At 38.6% G+C, this 23630-nt stretch overlaps 1 protein-coding gene across 1 annotated transcript in view; it reads left to right on the top strand.

Annotated features, from left to right (window-relative positions):
- The window catches only part of LOC104596300 (phospholipid-transporting ATPase 3-like), a 71727-nt gene that overhangs the window by 34441 nt on the left and 13656 nt on the right, over positions 1 to 23630 (top strand). Inside the window, exons 6-15 of the mRNA XM_010257374.3 lie at positions 766 to 843; positions 968 to 1064; positions 10573 to 10679; positions 13447 to 13512; positions 15401 to 15522; positions 15670 to 15754; positions 15862 to 15939; positions 16061 to 16177; positions 16344 to 16493; positions 16589 to 16693. Of these exons, the coding sequence (XP_010255676.1) occupies positions 766 to 843; positions 968 to 1064; positions 10573 to 10679; positions 13447 to 13512; positions 15401 to 15522; positions 15670 to 15754; positions 15862 to 15939; positions 16061 to 16177; positions 16344 to 16493; positions 16589 to 16693 (1005 nt within the window). The remainder of the gene's footprint in view (positions 1 to 765; positions 844 to 967; positions 1065 to 10572; positions 10680 to 13446; positions 13513 to 15400; positions 15523 to 15669; positions 15755 to 15861; positions 15940 to 16060; positions 16178 to 16343; positions 16494 to 16588; positions 16694 to 23630) is intronic.

The following is a 23630-nucleotide window of genomic DNA, read 5'->3' as shown; positions in this document are numbered from 1 at the left end:
GATAGAGGATAGTAGGCATTTGTTCCTCCACTGTTCTGTTTCGATGTCTTTATGGAGTCACTATCTTTCCTCTGTGGGTGTACCCTGGGCCATGCCAAATTCTGTGTTGGATCGGATATGGTGCTGGGACTGTTTAAGTCTTTCCAAGTTGACCAAAGTGTTTGGAGATTAATTCCCGCAGCACTGATCAGCACCGTCTGGGCGGAGAGAAATAATAGAGTGTTCCATAACAAGGCCAAAGGAGTAGACAGCCTCATTTCTAATTCCTTTGGAAAAGTGGTTTCTTGGACTGCATCTGTAAAAGGTTTCTAAACCAGGGAGTTTGGAGCCCAGCTGAACTCTAGAAGTCTTCTTGAGTTGTAATGTAATCTGGTTTTTGGTCCTGTCTTTCTTATTCGGGGGCCTATTTGTATCCTAATCTCTTTTCTACCTTTAAAAAAAAAAAAAAAAACATTTACTTTGATTTGATTAGGAGCTTGAGAATGCCAAGTCCTGGGACCAATTTTCTGATTCCATAAATTTATTTGAGTGAATGAAACGAGCAAGATCATCTCCAACTTATCAAAAAAAAAAAAAAAAATATCATCTCTAACTGTTATTTGTTTGTCTACTTGGAAACTTATGGAAAAAGCATAGTTTTTAAGCACCCAGTTTATGTTGTCTCTTGAGGCATGCATTTCATAAGATCTTAACTAATGTTTTTTTTCTTTTTAAGTTCATAATACTTGTAATCTTACTTTAAAGCTGAATGTTGCATCATTGTAGGTTAAGCAGGACGGCTTCTTTCCTGCAGATCTCTTGTTCCTTGCAAGTACAAATCCAGATGGCATCTGCTACACTGAGGTTTTTCTTCCATCTCTTTTACTTGGAAAAGTTATTTACTGTTTTTAGTTGAACATATTTACCTAAGAAAATCCATGAACATTTCTGCTTCTGTATCTCATATCACTTTTCTCTTATACCACAGACTGCAAATCTTGATGGTGAAACAAATTTGAAGATTAGAAAGGCACTTGAAAGGACTTGGGATTACTTGATTCCTGATAAGGCCTCCGAATTTAAAGGTTTAACCGTTTTCTGTTATGTACCCTCTGATTTGAAGTTCTTTTGAATTGGAGATGCAAGGCCTAATTGTTTCTTTCACCTAACTAACATGTATCTTCTTTGTAGAGCAAGTGGTGGGACTACTTTCAATGTCCTAATCTGCTATTAGTTTATATCCATCATTTGGGAGTTTTTCTTCCTAATCTGCTATTAGTTTATATCCATCATTTGGGAGCTTTTCTTCTCTTTATTTAATGTAGGTGGACTCCTCAGGGGATATGGGAAGCTTGTTTAGTACCTGATTCTTTTTTGCACCCAAGAAGAGAAGAAAAGTCATCTGTAGGTGTATGAGGGTAGCATTCTTGTATAGTTCTCAAGACGAGAGGAAATGCTAAAATTTTCTGAGGGAAGTCTTAAAGTAAAGCTATTATAGAAAATGTTGCTATCTAGGTGACACAGTGTGTGAAAGCTATGGAAGTGTTTTTACCGTTTTTTTTGTATAGATGACTATTAGAAACTAGCAGTATGGTATCGAACTATGCCATGGTGTCCCCAGACCCAAATTTTATCAAGCCAAACTTAATGGTTGTAGCCTGAGGAAGTGTTCAGAAAATGGGATACAAAGATATTAACCTTATTATCTTGGCCTATTGGGTGACTTAACTCAAACAGAATTATTTGTAGTGCTACAAGGAGTTAGACTAGCTAAATATCTGAATTACAGATATTTGGTGGTGAAAGGGGATTCATATATAATTTTAGGTTGGTTAAGAAGGAACTATGCTGGCTCTTTGAAATATAAACATGTCATGAGGGAGGTTAAAAAACTGGCTTTGGAACTAAGAACAAATTACAAATTATAGATGGATTCCATGATCACCCAACAATACAGCTAATGGGCTAATAAAACAATAAAACACAACTTAGTTGTATTGGGGGCATAGTTGTCAATAGGGGTGGATTCGAGCTGAGCCGAGCCGAATAGTACGAGGCTCGAGCTCGGCTCGAGACTGTTCTACATGGCTCGAGTAAAAAATTCATAAGCTCGAGCTCGATTTTGAGAAAAAATATTTTATAAAAATAAAAATTATATATAAAAATATTTTTTATTTGATATTTAAAAAAATAAGAAATATAATAATTAATAATTATAATATTTTTATTATATATATATATATATATATTCGAACCAGCTCGCGAGCCTCACGAGCCAAGCTCTAGTAGTCTCGAGCTCGGTTCCGAGCTCGAGCTCGAGCAGCTCATGAAAAGCTCGGCTCGTTGCCCCCCCTAGTTGTCAAGGCGATGCCTAGGCGACAAGGCGCCCTTTGAGGCTCGCCTCGCCTCGCCTAATCGCCAAGTAGTTTTCTACTTCCTACTATAAAATACTTTTTTATTCATTCTTTTTTGAGATTATAATTATAAAATAGACATTATTAAACTAAAATAATCATTTTGTGTGTTTATATACTAATTTCTTTTTATTATTTTCTTATTTATTAGGGTTTAATCAATAACAGAAAGCTTTATTAATGAATAATATTTGTGAAACGTTAATTACAGAAAAGGGGGAGGTAAACTATCTTAACTCCCCAGCAACAAAAGGATAAAGAACAAACTAAAAATTAGCCCAAACAGAGATTCCTTAGCCACCCCTTGCTTAGCTATCAGCCATTGAGTTAGCACTTCTCTTCACCCAACTGTACTTCACCTCTATATACTTACTCAGCTATTTATTTTTTTTCTTTTCATTGCTGTATCACCACAAACCACTGTTGTCTCCTTTCATCCACCTAATCACCACCTCCGAGTCCCCTTCAATAACTAAGCATCTGATGCTTAATTCTCTTGTTCTTTGGATTCCTTCAAGAACTGCTAGAATCTTGGCCCTAAGAGAGTCACCCTCTCCAATTGACCCTGAGAACATGGCAGTAATAATCTCCTCCTCATTCTTGAACACACCCCAATCCCAAATGGCCCTGCATTCCGTAAGCTACTTCCATCAAAATTCAGTTTTATGAATCCAGCAGGAGGGGGGGGGGGTCCAAGAGGGTCTGGTCTATAGGTCCTCTTACAAAGAGCAGAGGTAGCTACCTCTTTCCACTTTCTCAATAAGTCAGCCACAGAAAATTCAGAGAATATCTCCATAGAATTCAGCCAGTGAGCTACCCTTAAGTGTATCAGCTCTATTAAGTTTTCTGTGGTTCTTTCCTTGTCTGAAAATATTCGTGAGTTTCTCTCTTCCCATATTGACCAGCACACTGCAGCCCTAATGCTTCTCCACATAACCTTCTCCCTTTTCTTAAGCCATCTAAAGAACGAGGGAGAGAACAAGCATGGCACACTCATGGGGGGATTCCAAGTACACCCAAAAAGGGAAAACACCCACTCCCAAACAGTTTTAGTAACCGGACAAGTAACCATAATGTGGTAACTCGTTTCCCCATCAGCTCTGCAAAGATCACACCTATTGGGAAGTAAACAACAATTGGGCCTCTTTCTTTGAAGCAAGTCATTTGTGTTAATTCTTTTCGGAAAAATTTCCCAACAAAAACTACCAACCCAAGGAGGAATGGGTTTGCTCCAAATCTCTTTGACAGGGAAGGACAACCCAGGAGGAATAGTAGGCTGAACTAAGGTCTCAAAAAACGAAGCACAAGAAAAGGAGTCGGAGGAGGAAGGGGTCTAGACTCTGGTGTCTTCCTTACTAGGGTTCAAGAAAACATTTTCAAGGATGGCTAGCAAAGATGAAATACAACCCAAATTTGTATCCCTAATTGCCCTTCTCAGGTCTGGATTCCACCCAAACCCAGAAGAAGAATCAGAAGAAACTAAGAAAGAGGTTATGGTTTCATTTTTCAAACCTGACAAAGCAAACAAAGAGGGAAATTGGTCTCTCAGGGGTAAGTCCCCAACCCAAATTTGCTCCCAAAATTTTATTCGATTACCAGAGTTTATATCATACTTGATCCAAGGGGAAAAACTGGAAGCAGATCATGAATGGCTTTCCACGGGGAAGCAGCAGTAGCCCTTGCCAAAATTCCTAGATCCCAGTCATTCTCATCCAGCCCATGTATGCTAGCCACAATCTTCGTCCACAATTTGTCCCTTTCCAATGGAAACCTCCACAACCATTTCCCCAACAATGCCATGTTTCTTTTCCTAATATTCCCAATCCCAAGCCCCCCTAGCTTCTTTCTCCTAGTTACCACTTCCCAACTCACCCTATGGTCTTTCTTCTCCACTCCTAGTTCCCATAAAAAGTCCCTCATTAATTTTTACACCCTGTTAGAGACCTTTGTGGGAATCTTAAACACTGACATGAAGTAAACAGGAAGATTAGTTAGGGTAGACCTAATCTGGGTGATTCTCCCCCCTAAAGAAAGATAATTTTTCCTCCAAGTGGCAAGCCTTTTCTCAAATCTCTCTACTACCGGATTCCAAAAGCTTTCATTCCTGGGGTTATCTCTTAGGGGGAGGCCCAAATAAATGAAGGCCAATCCGAAATTGCACACCCTAACAAACCTGCACATTCACTTACTTCCCTCTCTTCCAAATTCACTCCCACCAAGCAACTCGTATTGAAGTTCACTCTAAGATTAGACATCTGCTCAAAGAGTTGTATTGTTAATTTTAAATTTCTGATCCAATTTAAGTCCCCTCCTTCACAAAACGAGGATTGTGTCATCTGCAAACTGCAAGTGTGTAAGTGGTACTTCCCTCTTCCAACTTTCCATCCTTTTATTAAGTTTCTCGAATCAGCTCTATGGATCAGTCTCCCCAGGACATCTGCAATTAGAGTGAAAAGAAAGGGGGACAGCGGATCACCTTGTCTTATTCCTCTCACGGCCGGAAAGAAATCCACCGTAGTTCCATTCACCAAGATCGAATAATGGCAACTCCTAACACAACCCTAAATCCATCTACACCATCTGTCTCCAAAGCCAAAACTTCTCATCACCTCCATCAAGAAGGACCAATCAACTAGGTCATAAGCCTTCTCTAAGTCTAATTTGCATACCACTCCCTTTTGGAATTCCTAAAACTCTCCAAACTCTCATTCACAATCAAAATTTGATCAGTGGTCTGCCTTCCCTTCACAAAAGCACCTTGGTTGGATGCAATAATGGTAGGAAGAACTTTTTTTATCCTTAGAGACAACACTTTTGCAATTATCTTGTATAGACTATTCACCAAACTAATAGGTCTGAAATCCCTTGGTTGTGATGCCTCTTTCTTCTTTGGGACCAATGCAATGAATGTGGAATTTAAGTCCCGATTAATTATTCCCCTTCTGTGAAACTCCTCAAAAACCGACACTAGATCCTGCTTCACAATATCCCAACAATCCTAATAAAATGCCATTGTGAAGCCATTTGGGCCTGGATCTTTCATCCTATCCATTGAAAACACTACTTCCGTTCTCTCCTCTAGATCAAAATTCTTCTCTAACCCCTCTCTGTTCTCTAAACTAAGAGTTGGCCATTCCAGCCCCTCCACCCAAACCCTCTCATTTAAAGGCCTTCCAAAAATAGATTTTAAGTGCTTTGCAAATGCCTCTGCTATTTCTGTCTTGTGGGAAAGAACAGCTCCTTCAACTTCTAGCTTAGATATGAAATTCTTCATTCTTCTACTATTTTCTATAGAGTGAAAAAATCTAGTGTTTCTATCTCCCTCCTTTAACCATTTACATCTAGACTTCTGTCTCCAACTTATTTCTTCCTGCAATAAGAGATCCTTCAGCTGCTTCCTCACTCTCCATCTTAACTCTCTGTCTTCCTCTCCAAAAGAACCCCTTTCCTCCTTCAAGTCCAATTCCTCAATCTGCTCCATTATAATCTTCTTTCTTTCCTCCGCTCTTCCAAACTCCAGACGGTTCCACTCCTTTATTTGGGATTTAAGGAACTGAATCTTCTTGTGGAATCTCATACCCTCCCATTCTACTGACGGATTGTATCGTTCCCACCATTCTCTGATCTTCTCAATGAATCCTGGATGGATCAACCACATATTCTCGAACCTAAAGGGAGTAGGTCCACCTCCTCTCAAATCCTCCTTACACAACACTATAGGCCAGTGGTATGGAGTCTAGGGAGTGCCCTAGAAGTTAGGTTACCCCAATACTCTTCCCAATTTGTCGAGAACAAGAACCTATCTAACTTAGAGCATATTGGGTTAGATTGAAGGTTGGATCGTGTGTAGATATTGCTTTGAATCGGAAATTTCTTAAGCTCAAAAGTATCCACAATTTGATTGAAATTTCTCATACTGATTGTCACTCTCTGTTTGGGGTTGTTGGTTTCCTTTGTGAATCTCACTACGTTAAAGCCCCCCCTCCCCCCCCACCAAGGCCCTTCCCAAAGGCCCCTAATATCACTCAATTCTTCCCATAATTTCTTCCTCTGCCTATAGTCGTTGGGGCCATATACATTTGTTAAAACCCATTAAAAACCATCTTCCACTTGCCTGAACTTCAAAGAAACTGAATGATCACCTATTAGTTCCTCTAGACCTACCATCACATCTTCTTTCCACAATGTTACGATCCCACCCGAGGCTCCCCATGAAGGAGTAGCCACCCACTTTATCCCCCTAGATCTCCAGACACTCCTTGCCCACTTGCTATCAAAGTCCATTCTTTTAGACTCCTGAATTAACACCACATCCGGATTTCTCTCTTCCTCGTGCTACCCAAACCCCTCACATTCCAGCTTAGGATTCTCATTTCAACTTTAGAAATCAACCCTAAAACCACTAGATATCTATGTAATCCCTTTCCTTCTATCCCCTCTCACCCCAAACTTCTTATCCCCCTCAATATCTCTTTTTAGCCTCTCAACTTCACTCAATTTTCTTTTCTTAATCTTGCTCTCCTCCTTTCTTTTTATTAGAAAAGCTTTTAGATCATTTGGATTCTTTAGTTTACATCCCAACTTTCCCACAAATTCTGCTATCAAATCTTCCTTCCTAGTCTCCTTTCTTCTTAAAATTCTGTTCTCTTCAGTTCTAGTCCTCTCCTCAATTCTAACCTCCTTCTCCCCACTACAACCCATTTCAGTCCCAGTTGTAACTTTCCTTTGTAGTTCACTTTTTCAATTTCACCCATTATACTCTCAATAATTCCCCAGATTCTTTTATCCCTTAATGTTTCCTCCACCATCACCTTTCCCTCCTTCTCTCCCTGAGGTCTCAGTGTGGCCTTCTCCCCATGGGCTTCTGATTCTGGACTGGGAAGGGAATCTGGAACAAGTGACACAACAGCCGCATCAGTAGCAAAAGCTAAATGTACAAAGTTAGCAGAGTTACCTGGGTTCGACTAAGAAAAGATAGTTGGGGTTACAGGAGGACAGTTGGTTGTCAAGCCCTGTAAATCAAGATTGGAGTTCTTTGTCTCCTCATTTTGGAGAGAAATATTCCCCGTCATTCGGGTTCTCACAAGGACTGCTTCCCTTACCCGATTGTCTACCTCTCTATGATGTGTCCTTGTTCAATTCGGGGTTAACGTGAGCTAACACCTCGGTTTCTTGTAAAGCACTAACACTTGGCAGAGTCTTGTCCACTTTTGGGCATTGGATTTGCCACCCCCCCCCCCCCCACCTATTTGGATATGAGTTGCTCTGTTGTTAGCTTCTGTTTTGCTCATCCATACCTCCACGTTCTCTTCTTGTTCTCCCATCAAATCTCCATGGAATAGGCAATCCAAATTTAGGGACTCCTTATTATGATCTTCTTGGAAACCTTCATCTTCCAGACTTTCGAAGCTTGAAATCTCGTTTGAACTCTCCTCAAAATCACTCTCTAAGCTACAACTTATCCACCCTTGGTCTTCCTCATCCCTTTCTTCTTTTCTGTCCCTCAAGTAGCGTGGATTAGGGCGATCTGCTGCACAACGGTCCTGTTCCTCAACACCCTGACGAGGGACCCAACATAGAGATTGAGTTTCTCTCTCTGCGCAGCGTTTCTATACCTGTTTCAGTTCAGCCAGGACGTTTTCGGAAGATGATAGATGGGAGTTTTCATCTACCATCTCCCTTCCCCTTTCCCGACCCACGTGACAATTTAAAGTGTCACGTGGCCCTCTAAAGTTGCCATATGGTCTATTATTTTGTCCACCCACTCTTTCAACCGGCTTAGAAAGTGCACCACAGTTAAGACCAACCGAACCCAATCCCCTTCTTGCCACGTCAGCATAGGACTGGCGACCAGAGCAAATTGTTTTTAATTCAAAAAATTTTGAATTAATTGCCTTAAATGGGATGCTTTGGAACTGGTTAACCTCCTGCGACTGTTCCCCTTCTTTTACTCTAGCATGCTTCTCCTTCAACCCCTGAGAGACACGTGTACTCCAACCTACCACCTCACCATTTCCCCTTACCTATGTTCGCCTTCCCCATAGCGACGCCTCAACTTCTGAGGCAATCCAAACTTTGTACCAAGCATCTTCCGAGCAAATTTCAATCGAACGAGGCAAGTTTTCTGGTTTAATTCCTGCAACTCTGAGTTCCACTACACACAAGCTCCTCTGGTTTATCTCCAGCACGACTCCACCCAAGGTTTTTGTTATTTTTTCCAATGTCGGTTCGTTCCAGAGGTTAAATGGAAGTCCAAGCAATTTAATCCGGTAACTGCCTTCTTCTGGTTCAACTTCATTGTAGATCGGGACCCATTTTTTAATCTGTATCAGTCCGCCTTCAACCTGTACCGTGTTGAAGCTCCACTTCTCAACGCCAACATCAAGAATAGCTTTCTTCTCAGTGAATGGTAATAAAACAGCATCACCTTCTAAACCCAATCTTTGCGCAACTGCATCTAGGACTTTTATCCAGTCCTTAACTTCCCTATCAGCCGTTAAAACCATTCTGTGCTCCCAGCTGTTTCTCCCTTCTCCGATTGTTGTTCTCCAACGTTCAGTTGAACTTGCTACCGTAACTTCTTGAAAGACAAGGATCTGGTCCAAGTTAGACTTTGGTAACCCAGGGTGGTGGGGTTACTTTTCATCGGACTTCTTATTGGTTCTTCTGCTACCTTACTCTCAACCTTCAAGAGGAACGATTGAAGATTTCCAGCAGAGGCCCATCCTTGCTCCCTCAGTCCTTCTGGCACGCAAATCATCTGCTTTTTGTTAGGGCCAAAGTGCTCTGTTACTGTGAAAAACCAACCTTTCTCATTTCCTCAATACCACTTCAAATCTTTTTCCGGAGCATCCGATTGAATTTTTCCAACCTTCTTCCTTGATAGAGTTAATTGTTCCATCTACGAAGCCTTTCAACCAGAAACAGGCTTCCTCTGGTAAAAAGATCGTAGCCCTACTACCTTCCCTGATTTTCAGATAAGCCTTACCCCTTGTTCATTCCTGCTCGAAAATGAATCTCTTTGTTTCAATGATCAGCTCCACTCTCTTTGCTTTCCGATAAGCGTTACCCCTTGTTTGTATTCCATATCCATTATTAATAAAAATAATATTATTTATCATATTTATTTTTAACATGGCAAATCTATAATGTTAGAGATGTGTACAAAATTTTCTATAAAATTTCTATATTTTTATAATTTTTTATATTTTTATCTACTTTTAATTTTTTGTTATTTAATTATGACATCATGCATTGACCCATTTGACCTAGAAGGTTGAATCAGTGACCTGCCACATAAACAGGTTATGATTTTCATATTGGTTCAAATTTTGTATTTCATGTACATCATTAATAAAAATAATTCTTGTTTACCACACTTATTTTTGCTTAGTATGATTAATATATTAGAGATGTGTCCAAACTTTTTTTTTACTTATTTTATATTTTCCATCATTCTTTGTATTTTTTTTTTCTATTTGTAAAAGTTTTATTATTTAACTATGACATCATGGATTGAACCATTTGGCCTGAATGGTTGAACCACTGACCCGCTACCTAGACAGGAAAATGGTTTCATTTCTGGATCTATTTCAAATTTCGAATTCCCTTTCCTTCATTAACAAAAATACTTCTTATTTATCATACTTAGTTTTGTATAATATGACAAATATATAATAATAGAGATTTGCCCAAATTTTCTTTATTATTTGTAATGTTTTGTAATTTTATCTTCTTTTGTTTTTTATTATTTAATTATAGCATCATTAATTGACTCATTTGACATAAATTGTTGAATTGCTTACCTGCCACTTAGATGGAAAAAAACAATATCATTTCCATGTCAGTTTTAAAAACATAATTTTTTATACTCTTAAAATTACCGCATATGCATTTCTATCATGCCTATCCACTTCCATTCCTTGAATAGCAAGGAGTTTTTTTTTTTAATTCCTGCAATAAAATTATAATATTCTGTTGATTATTAGAACAGAACATCCATAAAAATTGTATAGTTACATTTGGCTAAAATTTGTAATTTTATTACAATTATGATTCATTTGTACCCAGAAGTTGAGAGTTCAAGTTTGTTGAGTGGGTACTCTTCTATCACTTTCAAGTTCATTTACTTGCTTGTTGTATTTGCTATTTCTCTTATAAAGTTTCTTTTTGCTTGCAGGTGAAATACAATGTGAACAACCAAATAATTCACTGTACACTTTCACTGGCAACCTTATAGTAAAAAAGCAAACGTTGCCTCTTTCTCCAAATCAAATATTATTGCGAGTATGATCTGTTTCCTGTTTGTTCCTCATTAGTAGTATTTTTTATAAAGAATTAAATTTCTTAAATTTTCAAGCTAATGCATGTATAGCTGTCATAAGTTAGATGCCCTTAAGACATAACTATACCTTTTACTTAATTTATCTATTTCATTGCCAATATATGGAAACATTTTGTATATTTACATAGATCATAGATGTACTAACTTTCAATCTGGAAAAGAGTTTCATGTGTTTATTTCTGATTTTTTTGGCAACTATACCATTGAAGTTTTCCTTAAAAGGCTTTAACTAGTTCAATGGCATGTGCAAATGCACGTGTAAGAAGTCACTAAGAAGGGGGGAGTGGAGATAATGGACAATGATAGAATTGGGATTGTGGGCATGTAAATGTTTGAACATAGACTAAGTTGGGATATGAAGCTCTCTTTTTATATAGGCTATAGACAAGGTTTAGTATATTGGTATGTATCGGTCAATATGGCCTCATATGTATCAAATTTCAGCCTTATTGGCACATGGCATGGGTGGAATAGCATGGCTTTGCTGCCATTCCACCCGTATCCATTAGTATGGGTTGTTATGCTCACACATTGGTTATCTATTGGTGCATATTGGTCAATAAGGATAATACAAACTGATACAGATCTGTGATACCAACCTGTTTTTTAGCTTATTTAATCTAAGTAACTCTTTAACTCACTCCACCTACTCCCATTAAATGACTCTAACCCCCCCCCCCTCCCCAAATCCACCCCCAAAAGGATTTAATTACAATTCAGCCCAAAACAAATCACCCTTATTTGTCCCTTGTTTGGGTAGTGTACCATCCAAGTCATTTACTGATCTTCTAACCCATGTAACAGTTGCACCTAGCTCCCTTAAGCTTCTACTCTACCTCAAGGCCTCCCTGTGGACCCAAATTCCCATGCTGCCTGTTTGTAACCACCCTATCACCAGATTTGAGACCCTCTCCACTTCAATTTGTTGGAGGCCCAGTTGTTTTGCCAATCTCAGCCCTTGGAGGAGAGCTGAAACGTCAGCCCTGAGAGAGTCACTTCTCCTATTGGCCCTGAAAATAACACCGCCACTCTCCCTTCTCCATCTCTTATTACTCCACCAATACCAGACAGACCCAGGTTACCAAATGAGCTCCAATCAAAGTTTAGCTTCAGTCTGAGTAGTTGATGGAGCCCAAATGTCCTGTAAAACAGCCCTTGCCCTTGAGGTTGAAGAATTCACCGCTGCAATCCAGTTTCTAATGATATCATCAACAGGAACATCCTTGAACATTTCCAAAGTTTCTACCCAGTGTGCACCCCTAAAAGAAATGCTATCAATTAATTCCCTCCTATGTCTTCACCTTGTCTTGAAAAATATGGTTATTTTTTTCTTCCCATATTGCCCAAGCTATTGCTGCCCTTATAGCTCTCCAGATAGATTTGGGATTTATCCAACTTCCCCTAGTGTATCCATACATATCTTAATTTTTCCACCGTATCCATGTATTTCCAAAGTGTATCTTGATATGTCTCTTAAATATAAAATATAATAAGTATTGGTTAAGTAAGAAATAAGGATAGAATGGAAAGTTGTACAAATAAAAAGGGTATTCCAGGTATGTAAAAGTTTGAACAGAAAGTTGGGATGTGAAACTGTCTCTTTTTATAGAGGTTATAGGTTATATAGATACTTTACAACCTATGTTCAGAAATTAGATATTTATGTCTGAGAATTTAGGAATTGGTTTCTGAATGATATTGATTTTGCACTCACCTTAGGGTTCCTTCAATCTTAATACCAGAAGTTGTGTATGTGTTTGTTTGGTTTTTTTTTTTTTGCTCATATTATCAGTCTGAGCTACTGTTAATTTGTCACTAGTCATTATTTTTATCTATTATTGTTTGGGTATAACTATGCACTTTTATATACCATTTGGATTTTATTGTCATCTGGAGATGCTAGTGAAGCTCAAGCAATGGTCACAAGGACATTTGCGATAATTTTTGTTGACCAAAATGCCCCGTGTATATTGCCCTTTTCCCAGATCTTTTGACTTAAAGGCCCTTTAGTGGGACCCTTGGTTGCTGCTTGATTTTTTAGCTTTCACATATGTATTGCTTGGGTTTTAATGATTTTAGCAATCGATCTTTTTGCACCCTCAAGGTCATGCCAATAAGATACCTCTGTTGGTATCTAATCTTACACTAGATTTTCTTGGTCTCACTTCCCAGTGGGAAATTGCTGGCCTAACTTATTCTACCTCCTCCTAATAATTAATTCTCACTCATTGTTTACTGTTCATAACTATTATACAATGGATGCTGATTTGGTCAAAGCCCAGTTATGATAAAAGGGGATTGCCAAAACCTTCACCAACTGACATTTTACAGAATATCCCACTGATGATTTGACAAAGCAGTTTACAAGGTCTCATCATTTCGGTAACTTGAGCCCTGATATGTTTTCATTCTTTGTGAAATGACAAAAAATAATGATGGGAGTAAATACATGAGGATATTTTTGTCTTGTTAGAGTAGTTTCCTTCAGCTATTAATTAGATCCTTTTTCACCGTTCATAAAAAATGTTATGTGCTCAAATCACCATCCTCATAAATTAACTCTTTCACTTTCTCTAGCAGAATATGTAGTTATACTTTCTTTGTGATTCATAGTAAAATATACCTTTTTTCACTATTAATGTAATAAGCGTCCATTTTAGAACTTCATATTTATTATTTCTCATTAATGTCTGTTCTTTTACTTTTCAGGGTTGCAGTCTTCGAAATACAGAATATATAGTTGGAGCTGTAATATTTACTGGCCATGAAACAAAGGTTTGGGCTATTTCCTCTGTTGTTTGGCTTGCTAGATCCTTTCCCCCATTCCATGTTAAGTTATGTAACACAACATGAAGTGATTAATGTCCTTATGACTGGCAAGGAATGGATAATAAACATTACATAGGTGAATCTGATGTATGGATCCTTAGATTCCATTGATATCTATCCTTGTATATCAGTGGATGGTATCAGATGCGCAAAAAGATGTGCATTGTTAATGATTGTAAGATGGTTGAGAAGGAACTATGCTGGATCATGGAAATACAGATACATCTTGAGGGAATAGTACAATCTGTAATGTGGGGTGTATGGGAAGAAATAAATAACTCTATTTTTTAAAATAAGTCTGGATCATTTGAAAATCTCATCTCCCACATTGCTCACTCATGTAACATGTGGGCTGTAAATTCTGAGGCTTTCAGAGGGATCTCTGTAAGTGACCTGTACAGAAATGTGGTAGAGATTTTACACTTTCTCCAAAGACTTTATCTCCATTTAGGGGTCCTATCACTGGAGAGGAAGGGGTGGTGAGACAACTTTGATGGGAGCGCATTAGGAAAACCAGGGTGCAGCTGAAATTGGAGGTGTACAGTCTACTAAGGGAGAGGAATGGTAGCATTGGTTGGGATTCAAGTGGACCAATTGGGATTGCTGATTCTTATAAGGCCTATGTTCTGCTTCTCTTACTGGGCTCCAGATTGCTAGAGATTTGGGCATCTCAACTTTGGCCATTGAAGTGGACTTAGCAAACACTATCAATCGATTAGGAGAGGTTGAGGGTGGCCCTTGGAGGCTGGCATACTATTTGGCCGAAACAAGAGATATTTTGGCTGCAATAAATGCAAATCTTACTTGAATCCCTATGGTATTAAATACTTTGGCAGATGAGTGAGCTAAGGCTGGTGTTCATTGGGAGGTCTCTGTATAGTAATAGATCTTTGCTTGTGTAATGCTTGAGTTCTCCTTTTGTCTTTTTTGATAATGATGTACATCAACTCCTGCACTTGTTCATCTATTAATGAAATTCTATTACCTTCTCTCCAAAATAAGAAGGATAAAAGGATACATCTTGAGGGAGATTAACAAGTTGGTTTTGAAACTGAGAACAAATTACAGGTGGGTAGTTGGGTACTGAGATTAGCCAAAAGTTTCGCTATGCCCAGCTGATTTAAAATGTATGGATAAAGGGTGTACTTTGGCTTGTAGCAGGGCTTACAAGGGGTTGCGATGTGCTTTGGCATCTCTTGTACAATTATATTCATTATTTTATATCATCAATAAAATTTACAGTAACCAATCTAGAAAAAGGGGTGAACAGGACTTATATTGGAGTATGATCACCTAAGGAGGGATCTTGTAAAAGAAAGTGGAAGGGAGGCTATCCACCACTCATAAAGGGTGCTTAGCACAATGGTACTGTATAACATTTTTTATGTTTATCTCAGTAAAAGGCTTTTAGTGTTACTGATTAAAATGGATTACTAAAGATTTTATATAAGACAAGGAGAAAAGAAACAAACTGCTCTAGTGCAAAGAAAGATGAAAGAACAAAAGAGGGAAAAGGAGACAAGAAAAAGAAGGAAGCCTTTTCCAACTACAACCTAGCTACCCACCCTAACCAAATGCAGCCTCCATAACCAACCACTGCAGCAACTCAGGAACTCCTTAGAAGACAAAAAATATAGCCCTAGTAACAACCATGTAAAACTAGCTCCTTATCATAATGAGGGAAACATTTTAAGCATGGTTATGAAATGTTTGGTTTGATGCATTACAAACTGTTTCTTCCCATTTCATTTATTTTTGTATATCCTTTATTTTACTTTAGCTTGTTCCGTTGTAATTTCATGCAGTTTTTCTGGCTACGCGGAATAAATTGCAGGTTATGATGAATGCTATGAATGTTCCTTCCAAAAGGAGTACTTTGGAGAGGAAACTTGACAAGCTTATACTTGCTCTTTTCGGTGGTCTTTTCTTTATGTGTCTCATTGGAGCCATTGGCAGGTTTGAATGCAACCATTTTTTCCTCTCCATTACTTCAACAAGATTTATTTTTTGTGAATATTACAATTACTATGTCTATTTTGGAACATGTCTGAACCCTTTTCTCTATGGAGTAGATGACTTTTTTACTTGGTTCAAATCCCACAGCGGTGTGTTCATAAATCGCAAGTACTACTACTTAGGCCTCAGTGAGAGTGTGGAAGATCAGTTCAACCCTAGCAACAGATTTGTGGTACATATTGCTCCTACTATAACTTTATTCTCTAAAAGTATGATTTTTTTTTTGTTTAATTTCATTATTTCCTTAGCAAGATCTTTAGTAACTCGTTCTCTAAACAGGTTGCTATCCTGACTATGTTTACCCTAATTACGTTGTACTCAACAATCATCCCCATTTCTCTTTATGTTTCTATTGAGGTGGGTAATATTTCTTATTGAGTTGAAGGTTTAGCATGGTTTCATACAATAAAGGACATCTTTCCTTAACATTTGCTTGTATTTCTTGTTGCATGGTGTTTATTTGTTTGTGAACTTTCAGATGATCAAATTTATTCAGTCGACTCAGTTCATCAACAAGGACTTGCATATGTATCATACTGAAACCAACACTCCTGCATTGGCACGGACATCTAATTTGAATGAGGAGCTTGGTCAGGTTAGTTACTATGTTATTTGTAACTGGTTAAAGTATTCTAGATTGCGAATAAACTATGGGTCGTTTTTGAACTCATTGATAGCCTCCTACCTAGTGTATTTGATCTTACATCACTCAGAATCCAAGTTTTTGAGTCATTTTATTTTGAGTTCACTTCTTTGGACAGGTTGAGTACATATTTTCTGACAAAACGGGAACTTTAACAAGAAACTTGATGGAATTCTTTAAGTGCTCAATTGGAGGAGAGGTGTATGGAACTGGTATCACTGAAATAGAAAGAGGAGCAGCTCAGCGAAGTGGCAGAAAATTTGAGGAGGTGTGAATTTGCAGATTATATGAAAATGGTGAAAAGATAGTATCATTCTTTTCTTGTTCAATGATTTATTTTCATCTTTATTTTTTGTTGTATAGGTACAAAAATCAGCTAATGCAGTGCATGAAAAGGGTTTCAATTTTGATGATGCTAGGCTTATGCGAGGTGCTTGGCGGAATGAATGTAATCCCGATACTTGCAAGGTAGATTATTTATGCCTGGGCCAGCGTCATTCTTAAATTGTTGTGTTGTGTGATGAAAGTTGTAGTTTCATAAAATTCTGATGAAAAAGCAAACCCTAGCATATAATGATTTTTGTATCAGCAAGGAAGTCTTAACAATTGTATTAAAATATGAAAACAGAGTGAATATCCAGCCACCCATAAAACAATAGAACAAAGATAGAAAGCCCCAGGATCAAAAGTGTTACAGTAATGCCCAAAACAGCTGCTGCCTATGGACCCCCTACTTTGCTAATATGTTGGCAAGCCCATTTGCAGTCCTTACCCAAACAAAGGTAGTATTCAGAGTATTCAGACTATTCAGATCCTTTGACAGGATTTCTATTTCCCCAAGGGCATGCCTGCCTATAAATCCACTTGGTGCCTAGTAATGGTCCAGGAAACAACCAGTTTTAAGTCCCTTTCAACTTCCAAGTTCTTGAAGATAGACTGCTTAGTAAATTTTAAGCCTTGCAGTAAAGCCATCAGTTCAGCCTTTAGAGAATCCCCAACCCCTACAGGTCCTGAATACATACCACCACCTTACCTTAATAGTCTTTAAAGACACCTCCAATAGTTGCCATTCCCTGGTTTCCCATGGAACTCCCATCAAAATTCAGTTTTATTTTGTTGCTTTCTGGGGGTTTCCATTCCATTACCACCTTTTCCTTTTCCTTTGGAAGACTGTGCACTTCATTCCACACCCTTTTTTTTGAGAAATATTGAATTTCATTAAAAGTAAATAAGATAAAATAAGGTTGCTGAATGAGAGATTTCTTCAATAGCCGACTACATGGGGAGTAGATCCAACAAGCTAAACATTATAGAGCATAGTGATGTGATAAGGTCCCCAAACATCGGTATGCACAATGTCAAAAGGAATACTACTTCTTTTATTACTCAATGAATAGGTTGTTCTACAATGCTTTGCAACCTCACAACTCTCACATTTCAAATTGGACATCTGGACAAACTGAAACAAACTAGGAAACAAGCTTTTCAAAGACTTAAAAGATAAATAACCCAACCAGTTATGCCAAAGCATAACTTGACTAACAGACTGAGAAACAAAAGACCTTCTGACTTCACTATCTTTCCAATGTGAGCTCCCTCCAAGTAGATAGATTCCATTCGTCTCACGGCCAATCCCAATCACCTTCTTTGTCTCCAAGTCCTAAAAAACACATCAATCAGGGAAAAAGGTTACTGAACAATTCTGGGTTTTAGTAATGCTACTAACTGAAAGCAAATTTGTACTAAGTTTAGGAACATGCAAAACTGAAGACAAAAAAATGGCATTAGACAACTTTATGTCTCCCTTGCCAGAAATGGGAACAAGAGAGCCATCAGTAAGACACTTTGTCTTTGTCAGAGGATAAGTGATATGTAGTAAACAGCAAGGACAAGTGAGTCATATGATCAGATGCACCTGAGTCTATCACCCAACAGTGTTCAGTGTTACCTGGGGCTGAAGCATGATAAGCTAAAGCCCGTGTACCTGAATGAGCAAAAGCTGAAGTGGGAGGAGCTGATGTTGTGACTAATGGCTGAGATGATGGTGCTGAATTACCAACTTCACTCTCCAACTGAGTCAGAGCAGCCCGAACAGCAGCTAAGGTGTCTAGGGATGTGGCTCTTGTGCCCGATGAGGTTGCATAATCAGTAGTAACAACCACATTGGCATTTCCCCTTTTGTTTATGAGTTTTGTTGGAACTAGATGGGGATGTAACTTCCAACAGGTGTCTTTAATATGCTTAGGTTTCTTGCAGTGTTCACATACTAGGTCCCTCTTGTCTTCCTTCTTCATATCCCTCTCCTTATCACCCCCAAACTTAGGTTTAACTGTTACCAAGGCTGATGCTGCAAAATAACCTTTCTCCTACTCTCTTCATTGTGCACTATTAGTTTCAACCTGCTTTCTGTAAGTTTGTGCATCCTTCTAACTTTCCCACTCAATTGTTTCTAGGTGGTTAATTTCATGCCCTAAGGATTTCAAGGTGGAGAAGTAAACCAAGACTATTTCTCTCCTTGCTTAAGATTATTAACCTCACATTTCAGTTCATAAGCCCTAACAACATTAAGGGGTTGGGAGTAGGTCTCTTTCATGATGTCCCAAATTTCCTTAGTTGTTTTTGCCCATGAGTAGTTCCGGCTGATATGTGGCTGCATGGAGTTGCACAGCCATGTCATAACCAAATAGTTCTCTTGAACCCATTTGGCATAAGTTTGGTCCTCCTTAGTTGGTTCCGTTACATCCCCTAACAAATAATTCAGTTTTCCTCTACCCCCAATGGCCATCATGGCTGATTGGGCCCATTCTAGGTAATTTGGTTCCTCAAACTTGATAGTTGTAATCTGAAAGGTGTTCTCAGACATGTTACCAGAACCACTAGCCCCCAAAACACCTTCCCCTTGGTTCTTAAACTCCATTCCTGTTAAGATGTTAATAAAAAAACACCCTTTTTAGCACTAAGATAAGGAAGCTGCACCCAGAAATTGATAACAGCCGACCTAGGAGCATAGTTTTCAAGGCGCCAAAGCGAGGCTAGGCACCAAGGGGGCGTCTTGTTGCCTAGTCGCCTAGGAGGGTGCCTAGGCATCACCTAGGTGATGGATTTTTTCAAGTAAAAATATGTATCCTAGGGTAGTTCCCTAGGTTCCATAATCATATTTCCTTAATAATTATGCATAATTTTTATGAGAAAAGTATAAACTTCATGTTAAAGTATAGAAAATCAACATATTCCAACATATTCATGAGAAAAAAAGAAAGAAAAAGAAATTTCAAAAAAATATAAGGGCTGAACCCCTATTTCTGTTATAGGAAAAGAAGAAAAGAGAAGGTGGAAGAAGAAAATTGGTATATAGGATAGACACACAAAATTAGTAAAGAAAAAGAAGTAAATGTGTTGGTTAGACAACATTTAAAATTTTTCCTTACTTATTGGTTCAGGTTTTGAAGTCTTTCAGGGTTCAATACAGCATTTAGCAATGTTTGTGTTGATTAAACCCTAACAAATAAGAAAATAATAAAAAGAAATTAGTGTATAAACACACAAAATAAATATTTTAGTTTAAAAATGTCTATTTTAAAATCATAACCCCAAAAAACCAAGAATATAAAAGTTTTGTCTAACACACTATAGAAAACTACTTGGCGATTAGGCGAGGTGAGCCTCCAATGGCGTCTTGTCGCCTTGACAACTATGCCTAAGAGGGTGAATTAGGTTCGGCAACTACCCAGAAATAATAAACAGCTCTACTAGATCTCCAAAGAACTAAAAAACACTCAGTCTGGAATGAAACAGGTTCAACTACTGCCCCAGAAGTAACAACAGTCTTGAATTTTAGGTTTTCTCTTAAAACCCTAAAAAACTCAGGAGAAGATAGGAGATTTCCCAACTGCACCTCTCAGAATAAACAAAAATAATCTTTTTTTTTAGATCGATCTCAAGGAAAACAACTTACTTCATGAAAGAACTCTGGCCACCACCTTCTAACTGATGTCTGAACCCTAATCTTGAGGATTTGAACCTTCTTCTGATTCTTCCTGATCGCTGGATCTCTCCAAGGCTCTACAATCTCTTTAGTAGCAGCCGCACACTGCCAGCAACCTCCAAGAATAAGCCAATGACCTTCTTTCTGCTGAAACTTCCAAACCTAGGAAGTTCTTATGTAGTCGGCCTGATTAGACTACTAGCATAAGAACTCCTAGGTTGGCTCTGATACCAAGTAGTCGAATAGGACTACAGTCAGTCCTAGGTTCAGTTGCAATAAATAAAGAAAGATTGAGAAGAGGAGAAGAAGAACTCGAAGAAGAGAATTCAGAAAAGAGAGAGGATTGACTAACTGTCGCCCCACTCTTACAATTTATATTAATACTGAAATAAAAGTAAAGGGCTGAATTACCCTTACTGCTTACATGGCAAAATAAAAAAAGAACTAATAACTATAAACTGAAATAAACTACCAACTGAAAATAACTAACTGCTAACTACAATCATACGAACACAGTAGGGACCACATCACTGTGCTCTACACCAGTGATTTAAAAGACATGTCTCAGGCGCACCTAGGTGCACAAGCCAGGTGCATTTTAAGGTATGTGCCTCGCCTAGGTCCTAGGTGTAGCACTTTGAAATGACGTTTGTCTGGTGCACCTTACGCTTCAGCCCAAGTGTGTGACTTTTCAAAATTTGTGCATTTTTTCTCTAAGAACCCCCAATTTGCTAATGTTGTTTATTCATTCGTCCTAATAAAAGACATTTTTAGAAGACAATTAAAATTATAAAATCTTTTTTTTATTGGAAATCTTAAGAATTTAAGACCCTAACATGGACTTGTTTGGGCTTGCCTCAAGAGGCTTGGTACAAAGGTGGCTTGTAGAATCAAGAATGCAAAGTTTTTAAAATCACATTAACCATTTGAAGTAATTGGGAAAAAAAATAAAAAGATTGCAAGGTGCCAACCATCTTGTTGGTAAGGTCTCCTGCTGGTCATAACAGAGACTTGGGATTGAATCCTGCCTGCACCTGGGTTTGGGGGGGTTATGGGTTGGGGGATGGGCTACCCCCCATTGTGTAGCCCTTCAAAAGATATCAAAAGAACATAAAGAGATCGAGAGTTTTACATGCTTGAAAATGTTCTATATGTTATGTTTGGTTTTATTTTTAATATGTTATACATGTCATGTTTATGTATTTTGATTTAAGATCATTAGTTTTCTTAACATTTATTTTAAATTTTGTTTATATTTTTAATTGTTTTTGCATTTTTTTATTTTTTGGGATTTGTTTTGCATTTTTGCACCTTGCTTCAGAAAGGCACATGCCTAGCCTTGCACCTTGTGCCTCTAGCACAAAATGACCCTTGCACTTTTAAAACATTGCATTACACAGTGAATTCGTTTTCACACAAAATAGCACCCTAATGATCCACATAGTGCTTAAGTGGAAATCCCAAAGAGATCATCAATGGAAGTGCATTTGAGTAGAATTTTTTCAACAACGCACACACTTTCTCTGATGGAGCAACTCAATCTTCAAACAAGCAGTTGTTTTGCTCTTTCCAAATGCACCAGCACACTACCATAGAAGAGACATTCCACTAGACCTTACCCCTTTTGGAGAAAGCCTGCCCATGCCAAGAAAACAAAAGGGAAGCAAGGTCTGGATGTATCACCCAATTCATACTACAGACTTAAAACATGGGACCACACCTTGTGCGAGTAGCTATATAGAACTAGGAGATGCTGGGCAGATTCTTCATCCCCCCCATACAAACAACAACAATTGACAATGACCATTCCTTTTAACCTCAAAACATAAATAGTAGGGATTTTACCCTTTGGAGCAGCCCAAATAAAGAATTGAATAATCTTTAAGGGAATACTAAGCTTCCACAACCAGACCCAAGGGGGTGGGGGAGACCCCATTTGAGTTGAGCAATAATTGCAACATAGAACTCACTGTAACAAAGCCAGAATTTTCTTTGTTCCACCAAATCTTGTTGATCCCTGACGACTGAAACTGGGTTCCAAAGTTTGCAGCAAAGCAACCATTGAATCAGGGTCCCAGTGATTAACCTCACTTCTTAGTCTCAGAACCCACACTACTTGGTTGGAGATAATATCAAAACAGTCACAGACCCAAGCCTCCTTATCCCGGGCCAGTGCATAAATTGAGGGAAAGTCAAATCTATAAAAAAAAAAAAAAAAAAAAAAAAAAAAATTGAGGGAATGTCAAAACAAAGGGGTTGGTTCCCTTGTTATATATTCACCAAAAATCTTTGGAAGAGTTCAAGTGTTTTTTTTCCAGTGTGCAACTTTGATCTTTATAATCTCGACAATTTCCTCCTTTGACCTGAACTTCTCATTGAAGATCCTTCCATTTCTTTTCTCCCAAATGGCCCACACTACTTCTGCCCTAATTGTTTTCCACATGATCCCCCCTCTCTTCATTGGTTGCCATAGGAAATTTGAATTGAAGAGACACACTACATCCTGAGGAATCTACTGGCAACCAAAGAGAGATAAAAAGTACTCCCAAACACAAAGCACAAAAGGGCAAGAGATAAGATAGGTGAGATAAGGTTTCTCCACTTGCATAAAAAGAAAGAACACATGGGGATAGAGCCACTTGTTTGGCCTCTTCTTTTGAAGCATGTCACAGGTGTTTCCTTTCCAAGAAAGACTTCCCAACACAATGCCTGAACTTTGGGCAGGATAGGCTTACTCCAAATCTTTTCACCGGGAATTGATTGTCTATCTATGCACATTACCTAACCATCTGAGCTGACTATCCATTGTCTTGCCACAAATTGGGGCTATTTCTAAGCCCTCTTGAATGGTGAGGAAAGGTTTCATCCTGCCAGACGTGCTCTGCCCTTTGTGCAATTTGTTTTCTGAGTCTTCAAATCACCTCTTAAGTCACTGTAAATTTACAACAGTGGTGTGGCAGCATTTTCTCAGAGCTGTTAATCTGAGCTGGTGCTGGCCGGAATCAGTCTCCTCCTTGTTATATGGGTGGAGAGTCCCTGGCATGTCTAAAGAAGGGAAGCAAGTGCAATCCGTTATCCCCTCTGCAGTCCTGTGGGCTAAATGGTTGGAAAGGAACAATAGGGTCTTTTAGCAGAAAACCAAGACTGAGGCTGGGGTAATTAATTTCATAGTGGAGGAGCTTAGGAGCTGGTTATCTATGTCTGATTTTTTTAGAGACGCTTTTTGTTAGGACCGGCCCAGAAGCAGGCCCAGTTGTGGGAAGCCAGGTCTAGGACACTCCGGGCCCAAACCAGCACACCCCACAAATCATGCGCACAGCACCTCCTCTGAGGTTTGTTTACACGCGCCGTCCACGTCAAGAGATTTGAGCAGGGTCTGATAGTTTGTTACAAGTCATGATCTCTAGTTATAAATATCTG

The sequence above is a fragment of the Nelumbo nucifera genome, chromosome 3 (genome assembly GCF_055504915.1).
Source record: "Nelumbo nucifera cultivar China Antique chromosome 3, China Antique-T2T, whole genome shotgun sequence".
Taxonomy (NCBI): domain Eukaryota; kingdom Viridiplantae; phylum Streptophyta; class Magnoliopsida; order Proteales; family Nelumbonaceae; genus Nelumbo; species Nelumbo nucifera.
Note: the sequence above shows the minus strand (reverse complement) of the source record. Positions and strands in the feature narration are given on the sequence as shown.